Source organism: Herpailurus yagouaroundi, unplaced genomic scaffold (assembly GCF_014898765.1).
Source record: "Herpailurus yagouaroundi ecotype Mexico unplaced genomic scaffold, PumYag 139, whole genome shotgun sequence".
Classification (NCBI taxonomy): domain Eukaryota; kingdom Metazoa; phylum Chordata; class Mammalia; order Carnivora; family Felidae; genus Herpailurus; species Herpailurus yagouaroundi.
Genome location: NW_024412394.1, coordinates 38,576,695 through 38,592,218, shown reverse-complemented (window position 1 = coordinate 38,592,218; position 15,524 = coordinate 38,576,695). Strand labels below are relative to the sequence as shown.

At 34.2% G+C, this 15,524-nt stretch overlaps 1 protein-coding gene across 1 annotated transcript in view; it reads right to left on the bottom strand.

Annotated features, from left to right (window-relative positions):
- MEI4 (meiotic double-stranded break formation protein 4) overlaps positions 1–15,524 on the bottom strand; it is a 211,033-nt gene that overhangs the window by 58,571 nt on the left and 136,938 nt on the right. Inside the window, exon 4 of the mRNA XM_040473996.1 lies at positions 13,260–13,391. Within this exon, the coding sequence (XP_040329930.1) occupies positions 13,260–13,391 (132 nt within the window). The remainder of the gene's footprint in view (positions 1–13,259; positions 13,392–15,524) is intronic.

The window sequence follows — 15,524 nt, the reverse complement described above, 5'->3', positions numbered from 1 at the left end:
TCTTTAAAGTGAGCTAAAAAAACAGTATAAAATCAGTAAGAAAAATTATATCATTATATTTATTTGGGGTTCAGATAAAAAATACTTAGATTTCAAAGCATATATTTTAAGTGAGGTATAATTCACACACAATGGAATGCCCAGATTGTCAGTGTACATTTGGATAAATAGTTACAATTGTATACACTCATAAACACACACCCCAACCCTGTTTGCCCCTTTCCAGTCTCTCCCAGGCCCACTCCCTAAGTCAACCACTACTGCAGTATCTTTCACCATACATTAGTTTTGCCTAATTTTAGAACTTCATAGAAATTTAATTATATCATGTATATTCTTTTGCGTCTGGCTTATTTTTCTTAGCCTAGTATTTTTCAGGTTCATCCATGCTGTTGTATGTATCATTGATTCAATACATTTTACAGTATTCTACTGAAAAGGTAGAAGATAACTTGCTTACTGATTCTCCTGTCAATGGAGATATGAGTTACTTCCAGATTGATACTCAAAATTAAAAATGCTATGTACATTCCTGAACAGCTGTTTATGTAAACATAGTTGTTGAATTGCTCAGCCACATGGTAAGTGTATAATTAACTTTCTGAGAAACTGCCAGTCTGCTTTACGTTCCCAGTAGCAATTTATGAGCTCCTACAACCCCACCAAAATTTAGTATTAGTCTTTGTAATTTTAGCCATTCTGGCCAGTGTTCGTTCAGTGCATTTCTCTGATGACTGATGATATTGTGTGTTATTCGTGTATTTATTGGTCATTAGAATATCATCTTTTCTGTGTTCAAATCTTTTGCTTATTCAGTTGTTTTTGGTCCATACTTTTTCAATTGGATTACCTTAGCTATGTCTAAAATTCATTAACCATATGTGGGTGGTTCTATTTCAATATTATCTATTTGGTAGCTTTCTGTAAACTAAGATTTTCTATATTCCTGATCATGTTGACTGTAAATATAATTCTACTTCGTCCTTCCTAAAAGTACATTAGCCTAATTGAAATGGCTGGGATCTCTAGCTCAGTGCTACATAGAAGTGATGAGAGAGACTATCCATACCTGATTTACAGTTTTGGGAGAAAAACATTCAGTCTTTTTTACCACTGGGTATTTCTGGAGGTTTCTCATAGAAAAAAACTTTGATCATGTTTAGAAATTTTCCTTCTATTCTTATGTTTTGTTTTTGTTTTTGTTTTTGTTTTTTTAAGTCATGAAAGGGTGGTGAATTTTGCGAGGTGCCTTTTCTGCATATACTGAGATCACATGAATTTTCTTGGTAAGTCTGTTAATACTGTGGATTATATTCATTGTTTTATGAATGTGAAAACAACATTTCATTCCTGGGATAAATCCCACTTGATCATCATGTATTATTCTTTTTATATGTTGCTGGATTCTGTTTACTAATATGCAGTAAGGCTTTTACTTCTATGAATATAGAAGATACTGGTCTGAGTTTGTGTTTTTCTTGTGATGTCTTTGTTTTTGATACTGAGGCAATGCTGATCTCATAATGAGTTAGGAAATCTTCCCTATTCTCTCTTGTAAAAAGTTTGTGTAAGAGTGCTACTATTTCTTCTTCAAATGTATGATGGCAGAATACATTTGGCACTAGAGTTGTATTTGTGGCAAGGTTTATAATTTTAAATACAATATTTATTAGAATAGGGTAATTTATGTTTTCTACTACCAGTTTTGGGAATTTTAATCTTTCAAGGAATGTGTATGTTAACCTAAATTATTGATTACTGGCAAAGATTTTTTTCATATTTATACTGACCTGTTATGTTTTTAATAGCTTTATCAATATATACTGCTCTTATTTTTATATTTAAATTTCCTGTTTTTCCCCTTATTATTCATGTTTTCTTCTAACATATTTATAAGAGCTGTTGGGACCTGTATGCTAATTCTAATATTTCTGTCCTTTCTGGTTCTATTTCAATTAACTGATTTTTTTTTTCTCATGGCTGTGGGTTATACATTCTTCTTCACATGTTTAAATTTCTGAATGGATGCTAGACATTAATGATATCATGTTGTCGACTAGCTGTGAATCAGCAAGATCCTTTTCAAAGTTTGTTTCTAAGCTTTGTTAGAATCATTCTACCATAGCTTTTATCCTACGGCTATACATTACCATATGGTTAAGTTGTAAACTTTTGCTACTCAACGCCCAGAGTATTAAATAAGGTCTTGCCATTATGGCTGGATAGAATGTGGATGGTCCCAACCACTTGTGCGTTGTTCAGTTCACAGCTTCTTGGCAGTAGTTCTTTTCTCAGCAGTTTTTCCTTCTTTGGCCTTGTGGAATGTCTTCCTGCACAGGTGCAACTTAGTAGTCAACGAATAATCAAGAAAGCCTCTATGTAAATTTCTCAAGCTCTTCTTCACAATTTTCTTCTCTCCATGACCATGACCCAGAAATAATACCTACATCAGTACTCCTGAACAGTTCAACTCCATACTGGGCTAAAACTTATAAACCGTGAGCTCATGACCTGAGCCAAAGTTGGACAGTTAACCAACTGAGCCACCCAGAAGTCCCTCACATTCTTTTTTAGAACCTCCAAGAAATTATATTTGTTTTAAATAATTAGGTATTTTGATAGCTATGCTTTTCAAAAAAAAGAGATATGCTTTTTTAAAAAATCATCTTAATATGCAAGTTTGGGGGGCATATCACCAGTTAAGAGTCGCATGCAGTTAAGACTAAATAAATGAAGAATGTGAATATCATAAAATACTATTGAGTCACTACAAATCACATTACCTTAGGCAATCAAAATCATGAACAGTGCTAATGATATACTTTTACACAAGAAAGCAGAATACAAAACTATGTGCTGTATGATACAAATATTTTGGGGACCAAAAACTCTTAAGAGTTAAAAAGAAAACTGGAAAGACATAAAATGTGTAGTGTGGTATTAACATTAATATTTTTACTTATGGATTTTCTGCATAATCCACATTATATGAAATAAATATATATTACTGTATATTTGACAACAATTTTATTTTATTTTACATTTATTTTGAGAGACAAAGAGAGAGAGAGAGAGAGAGAGAGAACGTGTTCACATGAGCATGGGTAGAGCGGAGAGAGGGAGAGAGAGAATCCCAAGCAGGCTCCATTCTAAGCCCCAACATGGGGCTCGATCTCATGAATCTCAAGATCATGACCTGAGCTGAAATCAAGAGTTGGACACTCAACTGACGAGCCACCCAGAGGCTCCTGACAAATATTTTAAACCACTTAAGTCTGACATTTAACAGCCATCTAACATACATATTGAAATAAAGCTTGTCTTCTTTTCTTTGTTCATATATTCTTTCCCATTCCACCTTACTTTTCTCTGAGACCCTGTTCTCTTTCTGATTTCATGATTGCCATGTATTTGTGGTATTTCCCAAATTTTTAGGTATGCCCTTTTCCTTTCTTTCAAATTTTAATTTCATATTTCCCTGTGCCTACATTTAGATTAATTCAGTTTTTCCTCAAATTCAATATATCTAAACTAAACTTATTCTCTTCACGAATAAACATTCCTTCCTGATTACCTAATTCTTCTCAACATCATTTTTCTTATCTCTTAGTTTTACAGTATTAACTTTTCCAGTGATTCTCCTCTCTCCTTCACATTAAATTTCTCCTCAAGTCCCTTTGGATAACACCACTTACATACAATGGTTATCTCTTTTGCTGCTTGTGGAAGCTTTATTGTATTGACAGTCCCAAATAAATGGCTTCCCTCTATTCACACCCTTTGCCCTGTGTTCTGTGTTCTGCCCTGTGTTCTGTGTTCTGCCCTGTGTCCTACTCTGATTCCATCTCTTAAAAGAATATTACTGAATCTCTGAACCTTATATATGGACTTATATACTGGACTGACTATATCAATAGCCATTCTGTCATCTTTTTAGAGTAACAAAGCTGAAAAAGCATAAACTACATTATCTTTTTTAGTTGAATTATAATAGACAAACAATGGTATATTAATTTCAGATAAACAAGACAGTGATTTGATGTTTTTTTTCATTAGGAAATGATCATCATGACAGGTCTAGTTACCATCTATTACTACATAAAATTTATCATATTACTGACTATATTCTCTATGTTATACATTACATTCCCATGACAAATTTATTTCATAACTGGAAGTTTGTACCTCTTAGTCCCCTTCACCCATTTTTCCTGTCCTCTCACCTCCCTTCATTCTGGTAACCGCCAGTTCTCTAAGAGTCTGTTTTTGTTTTGTTTGTCCATTTGTTTTGTTTTAGGTTCCATATATAAGTTAAATCATACTTATATGATTTTATCTGTCTCATTTGTTTCACTTAGCATGATACCTTCTACCACCCTCCCTGTTGTCACGAATGGCAAGATTTCATTCTTTTATTTTTTCCCGCTGAGCAATATTCCACTGTGTGTGCTGTGTGTATACCAGCTCTTCCTTATCAATTCATTTATCAATTGACACATATGCGGTTTTCATATCTTGGCTATTGTAAATAATGCTGCAATTAACACAGGGATATATATATCTTTTCAAATTAGTGTTATCATTTTGTTCAAATAAATAGAAGTGACACTGCTATTCATATGGTAATTCTATTTTTAATTTTTTGAAGACCCTTGATACTTCTATCCATAGGCGTTGCACCAACTTATATTCTTACCATCAGTACGAGAGAGTCCCCTGATTATATTCTCAGCAACACCTGTTATTTCTTATCTTTTTGATACCAGCCATTCTGATAGGTGTGAGGTGATATCTCACTGTGGTTTTGATTTGCATTTCCCCAATGATTAGTAAGGCTGAGTTTCTTTTCATGTTGTTGTTGGCTATCTGTATGCCTTTTTTGCAAAAATGTTTATTCAGATCCTATGCCCATTTTTAAGTGAGTATTTTATTGTTGTTATTGAGTTGTGGGAGTTCTTTTGATATTAACACCTTAGCCAATATATCATTTACAAGTATCTTTTCCCATTCAGTAGGTTGTTTTTTCATTTTGTTAATGGTTTCTTTCACTGTGCACAAGCTTTTTGTTTGATGTCGTACCATTTATTTTTTCTTTTATCGTGCATGAGGAGACATATCCAAGAGAAAACTTCTTAGACTGATGTCAAAGCAGAAATACGTATATTTTCTTTTAGAAGCTTATTTTTTCAGGTCTTACATTTAAGTCTTTAAACCATTTTGAGCTTATTTTTGTGTATGGTGTAAGAAAGAGGTCTAGTTTTATTTTTATTAATTTATTTATTTTTGAGAGGGAGAGTGAGCACAAGCTGGGGAGGGGTAGAGTGAAAGGAGACAGAGAATCCCAAGCAGGCTCTGTGTTGTTAGCATAGAGTCCAATACGGAACTCAAACTCATGAACTGTGAGATCATGACCTGAGCCAAAATCGAGTCTGACGCTTAACTGACTGACCCACACAGGAGCCCCTAGCTTCATTATTTTGCATGTAGTTGTCCAGTTTTCTCAACACCATTTATTGAAGAGACTGTCTTTTCCCCATTGCATATTCTTGTCTCCTTTGTGGTAGATTAATTGATCATATAAGTGTGAGTTTATTTCTGGGCTCCCTATCCTGTTCCATTGATCTATGTGTTGCTTTTTATATAAGTACTATAACTATTTTGATTATTATAGCTTTGTTAGTACAGTTTGAAATCTGGGAGTGTGACACCTTCACATATTTTTATTTCTTGAGACTGCTTTGGCCTTTTGGGGGTCTTTTGTGGTTCCATACAAATTTTATGATTACTTATTCTAGTTCTGTGAAAAAATTCATTAGAATTGTGATAGGGATTCCATTGAGTCTACAGTTTGCTTTGAGTAGTATGGATATTTTAACAATATTAGTTCTTCTAACCTATGGACACAATATATCTTTCCATTTATTTATGTCACTTTCAATTTCTTTCACCAGTGACTTTCTTATATTTTCAGTGTACTGGTCTTTCACCTCCTCGGTTAAATTTACTCCTTGATATTGTATTCTTTTTTTTTTTTTAATTTTTTTTAACGTTTATTCATTTTTGAGACAGACAGAGACAGAGCATGAATGGGGGAAGGTCAGAGAGAGAGAGGGAGACACAGAATCTGAAACAGGCTCCAGGCTCTGAGCTGTCAGCACAGAGCCCGGCGAGGGGCTCGAACTCACGGACCGAAAGATCATGACCTGAGCCAAAGTCGGACGCCCAACCGACTGAGCCAACCAGGCGCCCCTATATTGTGTTCTTTTTGATGCAATTTTTAAATGAGATTTTTTTCTTAATTTCTCTCTCTGATACTTCATTATAATTATATAGAAACATAGCAGATTTTTGTTTATTGATTTTGTATCCTACAACTTTACTGAATTCATTCTAATAGTTTTTTGGCAGAGTCTTTAGGGTTTTCTATCTATAGTATCATGTCATCTGCAAATATCAACAGTTTTACTTCTCCAGCTCTAAGTTGGATGTATTTTATTTCTTTTCTTGCCTAATTGCTAGAGATATAACATCCTACAGTATGTTGAAAGAAGTGAATAATGGGTATCCTTGTTCCTGATCTTAGAGGAATAGCTTAATAGCTTTCAGCTTTTCACCTTTAGGTATGTTAGCTGTGGTTTGTCATACATGACCTTTATTATGTTGCAATGCATTCCCTCTGCACCTACCTTTGTTGAAAGTTTTTAATCATAAATGATGATGAATTTTGTCAAATGCTTTTTCTGCATCTATTGAGATGATACGATTTTTATACTTTGTTTGTTAATGTGGTGTATCCCATTGATTGATTTGTGGATATTACACCATCCTTGCATCCCTGGAATGAATCCCAGTTGGCCATGGAGTATGATATTTTTAATGTATTGTTGAGTTTGGCTTGCTAGCATTTTGTTGAGGATTTTTGCATCTATGTTCATTAGGAATATTGGCCTGTAATTTTCTTTTTCGTGTGTCTTTGTGGTTTTGGTAACAGGGTAATGCTGGCCTTGTAAAATGGGTTTAGAAGTGTTCCATCTTCCTCAATTTTTGTAATAATTTGAGAATATGTATTAACTCTTCCTTAAATGTTTGGTAGAATTCACCTGTGAAGCTATCTGGTCCTAGACTTTTGTTTGTTGAGAGCTCTGATGAGACTAGTTTCTTTTTGTTACTAGCAATTGGTCTGTTCAGATATTCTGTTTCTTCATGATTTAGTCTTGGAAGATTGTATGTTTCTAGGAATTTAGGCATTTCTTCTAGTTTGTGTAAATTGTTGGTATATAACTGTTCATAGTATTATCTTATGACCCTTTGTATTTCTGTGGTACTGGTTGTAATTTCTCTTCTGTCTGTATTTATTTGAGCTCTCGCTCTTTTTTTCTTGATGAATCTGGGTTAAGGTTTGCTAATTTTATCTTTTAAAAAATGAACTCTTAGTTTTATTGATGTTTTCTCTTGTGTTTTCTTTTGTATCTATTTAATTTATTTCTATTTTTATTTTTATTATTCCCTTCCTTCTACTGACTTTGGGCTTTTTTGGTTGTTTGGTTCTTCTTTTTCTAGTTCCTTTAGCTGTAACGTTAACATTGCTTTTTGAGATTTTTTTTTTCATTTCTTGAGGTAGGCCTGTATCATTATGAACTTGCCTCTTAAAACTGTCCTAAATATTTTAGAGCATTGCGTCCTCATTTTCATTTGTCTCTATGTACTTTATTTCCTCTTAATTTCTTCATTGACACATTGGTTGTTTAGTAGTTTGTTGTTTAACATCCACAGGTGTGTTTTTTCACCTTTTACTTATAATTGATTTCATTTCATACTGTTTTGGTAAAAAAAAAAAAAGATGTTTGATATAACTTCAATCTTCTTAAATTTATTAAGATTTGTTTTGTGGCCTAACCTGTGATCTGTCCTGGAGAATGCTCCATGAGCACCTGAAAATAATGTGTTTTGGATGGTGTGTTCTGTATATGTCTATTAAGTCCATCTGGTCCAAACTGTCATTTAGATCCTCTGCCTCCTGATTAATTTTCTGTCTGTATGATCTATCCATTGAAGTAAGTGGTCTCTTAAATTTCTCTATTATTATTGTTGTGCTACTATGAATTTCTCCCTTCATGTTTCTTAATATTTGATTTATATATTTAGTGCTCCTTTGTTGAGTGCATGGGCATTCACAATTCTTAAATCCTTTTTTGGATTAATCCTTCTGTCATTATGCAATGCCCTTGTTTGCCATTTTATCTGATATACGTATTTCTATCCCAGATTTTTTGAAATTTAAATTCAAGTTAGTTAAAATACAGTATAGTCTTGGCTTCAGGAATAGAACCCAGTGATTCATCTCTGACATATGACACCCAGTGTTCATCCCATAAAGTGCCCTCTTTAATGTCCATCACCCATTTAACCTATATCTCCACCCTCTATCCCCACCCCATCAACCCTCAGTTTGTTCTGTATTTAAGAGTCTTTTATGGTTTGCCTCCTGCTCTGTTTTTATCTTGTTTTTTTTTCCCCTTCCCCTATGTTATCTTTTATGTTTCTTAAATTCCACAAATGAATGAAATCATATGTCCATTTGCATGGAATATCTTTTTCCATTCCTTCACTTTCAGTCATGATGTCTCTAGGTCTGAAGTGGGTCTCTTTCAGGAAGCATATAAATGGATTTATTATTTTTTTTCTTTATCCATTCAATCATCTTATTTTTTTTTATTGCTGCATGTAGTCCATTTACATCATTTGCATTTAAAGTAATTATTAATAAGTATACACTTATTGCCATTCTCCTAATTGTTTTCTGGTTGTTTTTGTAGTTCTCTGTTCCTTTCTTCTTCTCTTGCTCTTTCCTTGTGGTTTGATTATGTTTTTAGTGTTACACTGGAATTCCTTTTTCTTTATTCTTTATGTATCTATTACATGTTTTTGGTTTGTGGTTACTATAAGGTTCATATAGAACATCCTAAGTATACTTCAGTCTAATTTGATGGTAACTTAACTTTGAACACATTGTAAAAGCACTACATTTTTTACCCTTCTCCCCACATTTTATGTATTTGACATATTTGACATATTTTTTATTTTGTATATCCCTTAACTAATTATTGTAGATATACCTGGCTTAACTCCTTTTGTCTTTTAACCTTCATAGTAGCTTTATAAGTGATTAATTTACTACCTTTACCATGTTTTCTTTTACCAGTGAAATTTTTTATCTCATAATTTTGTTCTTCTGTCTTTTTCCACTTAAATAAGTACACTTAACATTTTTTGTAAGGCTGGTTTAGTGATAATAAACTCCTTTAACTTTTGCATGGGAAACGACTTATGTTTCCTTTAATTCTGAATGATAGTCTTGCTGGGTAGAATATTATTTGTTGTAGTGTTTTTCCTTTCAGTACTTTGAATAATATATCATGCCACTCTCTTCTGGGCTACAAAATTTCTGCTGTAACATAAGCTGATAGTCTTATGGGTGTTTCCTTATATGTAACTAGTTGCTTTTCTCTAGCTGCATTTAATATTTTATCTTTGATTTTTCACATTTTAATTATTAATGTCTTGGTGTAGACCTCTTTGACTTCATCTTTATTAGGATTCTCTATGCTTCCTGGATCTGAGTATCTGTTTCCTTCCACAGGTTAGGGAAGTTTTCAGCTTCAAATAATTTTTCTGGCCCTTTTTCTCTCTCTTATTCTGGAATCCCTATAATGTGAGTGTTATACATTTGATGGTATTCCAGAAGTCCCTTAACTTACCCTCATTTTTAAAATTATTTTTTCATTTTGTTGTTCAGTTTGTATGATTTATACTACCCTGTCTTTCAGATTGCTGATCCACTGTTTTGCATCCTCTAATCTGCTGTTGATTCCATCTAGTGTATTTTTCATTTCAGTTATTGCATTTTTCAGCCCTGATTGGTTCCTTTTTATATTGTTTGTCTCTTTGTTAAAGCTTTCACTGTGTTTATCCATTCTTCCCCCAAGTTCAGTGAGCACCTTTGTGACTATTACTTTGAACTCTTTATAAAATGGAGACTGCTTATGTTAATTTTACTTAGTTTTTTCCCCTGAGGTTTTGTCTTGTTCTTTCATTTGGAACGTATTCCTCTGTTTCCTCATTTTACTTGGCTCTCTGCATTGTTTCTATGTTTTAGGTAGTCAGCTATATTTCCTGGTTTTGAAAGTACTGTACTGATGTTGAAGGCATTCTTTGGGGCCCAGAAATGCAATACTCCTGTTCTTCAGAATAAGGCACTCCAGTGGGTGTTGTCTGTGTGGACTGTGTGTGGTCCCCAGTGGCTGGTTAAGAGTCCCAGCTGCAGCTGCTGTGGGCATACTGATGGGTGGGTTTAGTTCTTGGTGTTGCTGGCTGGGAGGCCTGGTGGCAAGTGTTGTGGATTTGTTGCTGGGTAGGGCTCTTCCTTCCCTCTCTGAGGCAGAAGTTGCTTTGAAGGAGTCCTGATCCTGGATAAGGCTGCCCACCATGTATGGCAGGGTGGGAGCCACGTTGGAAGGGCAGCTGCCAGGGTAGGTGGGTTTGGTCAGGGCAGCCACAGAACACCAGGGTGGGTCACACAGTGCTATCAAGGTTGATGGAGAGTGTTCAGAACTGGCATGGGCCAACTAGGCTGAAGAAGGATAAGAAAAATTGTGCCTGCCAATACTTCTGTCCCCAGAGAACGTTCCTACAGATCCCTGACTCTTTAGCATGCCCTAAAAGTAGTCGATAAATGTCCTTCACTTAAGGCCCAGGTACTTTACAAACTGCTGCCTCTGTGTTGGGTCCAAGAATGAGTAAGATTGTCTGCAGGCCAATCCTACAGGCCTCCAGCTCTCCTGAAGCTAAGCCCTACTGATTGTCAAAGCCAGATATTAAGGGAACTTACCTCTCTGGTACATATCCTTGAAGGGAGGAGGTGTTCAATGTGGACTTTAACTTCACTCTTCAGGAAGGACCTCCACACCTGTGATATCTCTCCCATTTGTGGGATGGTGTGCTGGGGGTCTGGTCCCAACCAGACTACCTCTCTGCCCCTATTCTTCTTGATGTGGCTTTTTCTTTATATCTTTAGCTGTGTTAGAGTTGTTCTGATAGTCTTCAGTTTCTTCTCCAATACAGTTCCTCTATATGTAGTTATTGCATGGTGTGTCCATGAGAGGAGGTAAGCTCAGGATCTTCCTACCTTGACATCTTGAACCTTGTCCTCCGTATTTTGTGAAACTACATTTCCTATACTCTCTTGCTGGTAGGGTTATGAATATAAAGTTGGTTTAGAAACAAATTCACTCACAAAAACTTTGTAGTTCAAACTGAATCACATAGTGAGACAGGTACAGCACAGGTCACACATTTGTCTTTTGTACATTCTGGCAGGACTGTTTTCTGGAACCTGTGACTGTAGCAGCATCTCCTTGATTTATTAAGAAGCTTCCTGGTCATGATGGCAAAGGCAGAAACTCCTTTGGTAGTCAAGTTCTGCTGTGTGATTATGGGAGTCATTCATGAAAGTACAGCCTGAAATTTCTTTCCTCAGCCCTCTCAACAATCCATAGCTACTCATGCATCCTTTCTGCGTAAAATGGCTGAAGTGGATATTGTCATCTACTATAAGAATACCAACTAATAGTTTCCTTGTCTTTAAACAAGGAAACCAACTAATTGTTTCCTTACCAACTAATAGTTTCCTTGTCTCCTTGATGGAGAAAATTTATGTAAAGCATGTTAATACCCTATTTATCACCTGCCAGAAAGTAGTTATTGTTTCATTGTTATCCTTCTTCCCAAGTGATTTAACAATCAAGATGCCTGGGTTTGAATTATGGCTTTGGCATATATTCTTTCTGCAATCTCAGTCAAGTTGCTTAACCACTCTAAGGTTTTATTTCTTTATCTATGTATTAGGTAAAAGGTACAATTACTTCATGGAGATTCGTGAAAATTAAATGAGAATATGTAAATAAAAATTTCTTGTCTGTACTTTGTTATTTTCCATACAAGCAATCTAATTTCATCAAGGCATTTCCCACATAGCTTCCTGTTTTTAAATTCCATGACCTTACCTTGCACTTCAGGAATGCTGGGCACACATTTTAAAAAGTACAGCCAGTGTCTGTTATCTTCTGCTTTTCAAATACATTTTTCAAGTTGTTCCTTTTCCATGACATCTTTTCAGGGACTTGCAACCTACCTTGATCACTTCCTTGATGTTGGAGCTTCTACAAACACCAGCAAGTGTTTTAGCACTTCACTGTTTTTTTTTTTCATTTAGGAAATGTGTCTTCTTTCTTTCTCAAATGCACTTTTAGCCCCAGTAACAATTACTTAAAAAAATCTAACACAGCACTTAAGAGAGTTTACCATTTAGTAGTCACCTAGATGATTTATCATGTCATTCACCGAATTCAATTAGATTAAATGGTATTTTTGGAATATATTATTAAATGTAGGGAACTTAGACGTAAGCAATTGGTGAAATATTATGTAAAATTATGTACATATTTTTCTAATTAAATTTTTTCTTTTTTACCCAAACGTTTCTTCCTGTCTCTGATTTCCTTTAATTGTGCTTCATTCTATCACAGAGACAGTAATGGTATTAAAAGTTGGCAAAGTGAACACATGATATACCAGTATCAACATGAAAATAAAGGAATGACTTCTGTTCCTTAGACACGTTTGTCAGCATTGATGTAAGAGTTTGCACAGATAAGAGAGCTGAGAGCACGGGTTTTCAACCCTGGCTGCAAATTGGGATGCCTGAAGAGCTTTAATAATACCAATACCTGCATCTTAAATCCAGATACTTCCTTTTGACCAAACTAGCATATGGCTTAACAATAGGGTATTTAAAAGTTAACCAGATGATTCTCATGAGCAATTAGAAATAAAAACCACTGGTTAGAGGCTGTTCTTCAAACAGCATTCTTTCCTATTCACTTTCCTCTCAATATTTTGCTCTAGGAACATGATGCCTGATTAGAGAGATTTAAGGCCATTCATCTAAGCATTCCTTGTCACCAGTGGTACCTTTGGCACATATATGCATGTAAGGATGATAAGATGGTATTATTTTGAAAACTATTTTCTGAAAATATCTTTACAATTTTAGTATACAGTAATTTTATTCACATACTTTGGGGAAAAAAGGTAATGAAACTAAAATATCAGCCGGACAAGAAGAATAGAGAGGAGAAAAGGAAAGAAAAGTCTATAGCTGTATTAAATAAATAAGAGTTACAGTTTCGGGTTACATGTACCTGATTGATGGTACCCAGAATGTCAGTGAAGCTGTTTACTTCTGATAAAAGCTGAGATATTATAGATTTTCTCAACAAGCTGCAACTTCCCAGGGTTACCAGACTCTGAGACACATGGTGCTGCACCTGAAACTAAAGATAAAAATGAATAGGTTTCTACTTTCTATCAAGTCAGGTCAAAATATATTTAGTGGGCATTTTCTAAGACTTCATTACTGAATTCATACTGTCAGGAGTATAAAAAGTGTCAACATAATTCTGGGTCAGTCTTAAGCGAAATTATGAAATAGACACATTATAACTATATAAGTAATAACATCTTCTATAGCAGTTAATATTTTGAAATGTATGACAAAGTGCTGAAATATAAATTTTAGCTGAAATATCAAAATAAATAATTATATTTAGATGATAGACCATATATAGAATGAATGAATAAAAAAATAAAAGAGATGATAAAACTCTTAAGTGCTTATCTACTAGATATAAGGATACATATAGATATATATAAAAAGTGAAAGAATGGAGTTTGAAAATGTCTTTTGGGATAGCTGTTGGTACACTATGAATCCCAACTCCACACTGGACAGACAGGTAGAAGGACTTCTCTATTCTCCATAAGTCAGGAGAGAGGCATTTGACAGAGAGGAGAAAAATGTAGAACTATAAATTTTCATCTAGAGGCAGCAAAAAGTACTCACGACTAAACAAATATAAAAGGACATTAGGAGACAACAAACTATATCCCATACAATTATTAAGAGAAAGGCCATCTGATTATAAATCACATTAAAGTTATGTATAAATCATAGCTGGAACTTCATTAAATATACCCTTTAATATATTTTGGAGAAAGGAAGCTTCAGAAGTATCTTAAAGAAATAGCACATACCTTGTCATGTTAAAATCATATTAAGGAGACATTGCTTTTGTATATAAAATATTTAAATGATAATGTTAAGTAAATAATGGTCTATGAAATTAGGAAATGTCACCTGTGTCCTTTAAGATAAACACTTAATGTAGATATTTCTCAAATAGATATTTTAATAATATACCTTAAAATTTAATCAATGACAGTAAAATGGTGAACATATTAGAGTTCAAAAGAAATTTCTATTATAAATACAGATTTATGTAACTAGTTCTTAGTAATAGTTTCCTAAGTCAACTTGTCAACTCAATACTAAAACCACATTGATTTGTTACCATAAGAAATCACAGTTATTTATCATTATTTCTTAATAATGTAACTGGCTAAGACACCCTCTGTAGCTGTCCACTGCCAGTATTTTGCAGATTTTTCACATTTTTGTTTGTACCTGAAAAAAGAATACTCCTATATAAACTCTAAAAAAATTTCTGTTGAGTATTCCACTGATGCTTTAGTTGTACTTATGTCTTTTCTTAATATTTAATTCTTTAGGAGATAAAGTGCAGAAAAAATTCACAGTAAAATAAAAGGTACTTCAGACAGTGGGAATGAAATTATGAGGGTACTAACAAGGTTAGGTTTGTGGACTCTGGAACCTAACTGCCTGAGTCAAATGTCACCTCTACTGCTTATTAACTTTTACTAGCAAGTTACCTTTTTTAATGTTTGAGCTTCCACACCTGCAAAATAATGATTGTGATAGCACCCACTTCAGCTGTTGTGCATATTAATTTAGACAGTAAAAATGGTTAACACAGTGCCAGGCATTTAATAAGTGTTCAATAAGTGTCACATGTTATAATGTAAAAGCACTGAAGGATACAGAAATGTAATTTATTGAACCCTGAAAAGTTAAATACTAGTAATAAAATAAAAATAAATGTTTTTCTAGAGTTAATACAATCCTATTAGAGAACACTGATAAGAAGAAAAGTTCATCATAAACACCTTTTCCAGAATCTAGATAGGAATTGTTACTGTCTCCCCAATATGACTGAGGTTTGTAAAAGAACAAAGACTAAGTATATAACTGTTAAGGTAATGTAAAATTCTGTTAATGTGTTATAAAAATGGCCTCTATACTTCTTTACATTTTAATTGACACTTGCCCTTTTGAAAACACAGTGGAACTTTTGAAAGAGGCTGGCATGGAGGCTAGGGCTTATATCATACAATATACAAGTGGCTACTGTGGTGGAAAACATGGAAGGTCTCACTCAACACTTATGCTATCTTTTTCTACTCTAGCACATCTTCCTGTATTTCAGGGACTGGAAAGTTATTAATAATTTCCCCCAGATTCCTGTGCAGTTAGAATTTTGGATATTATT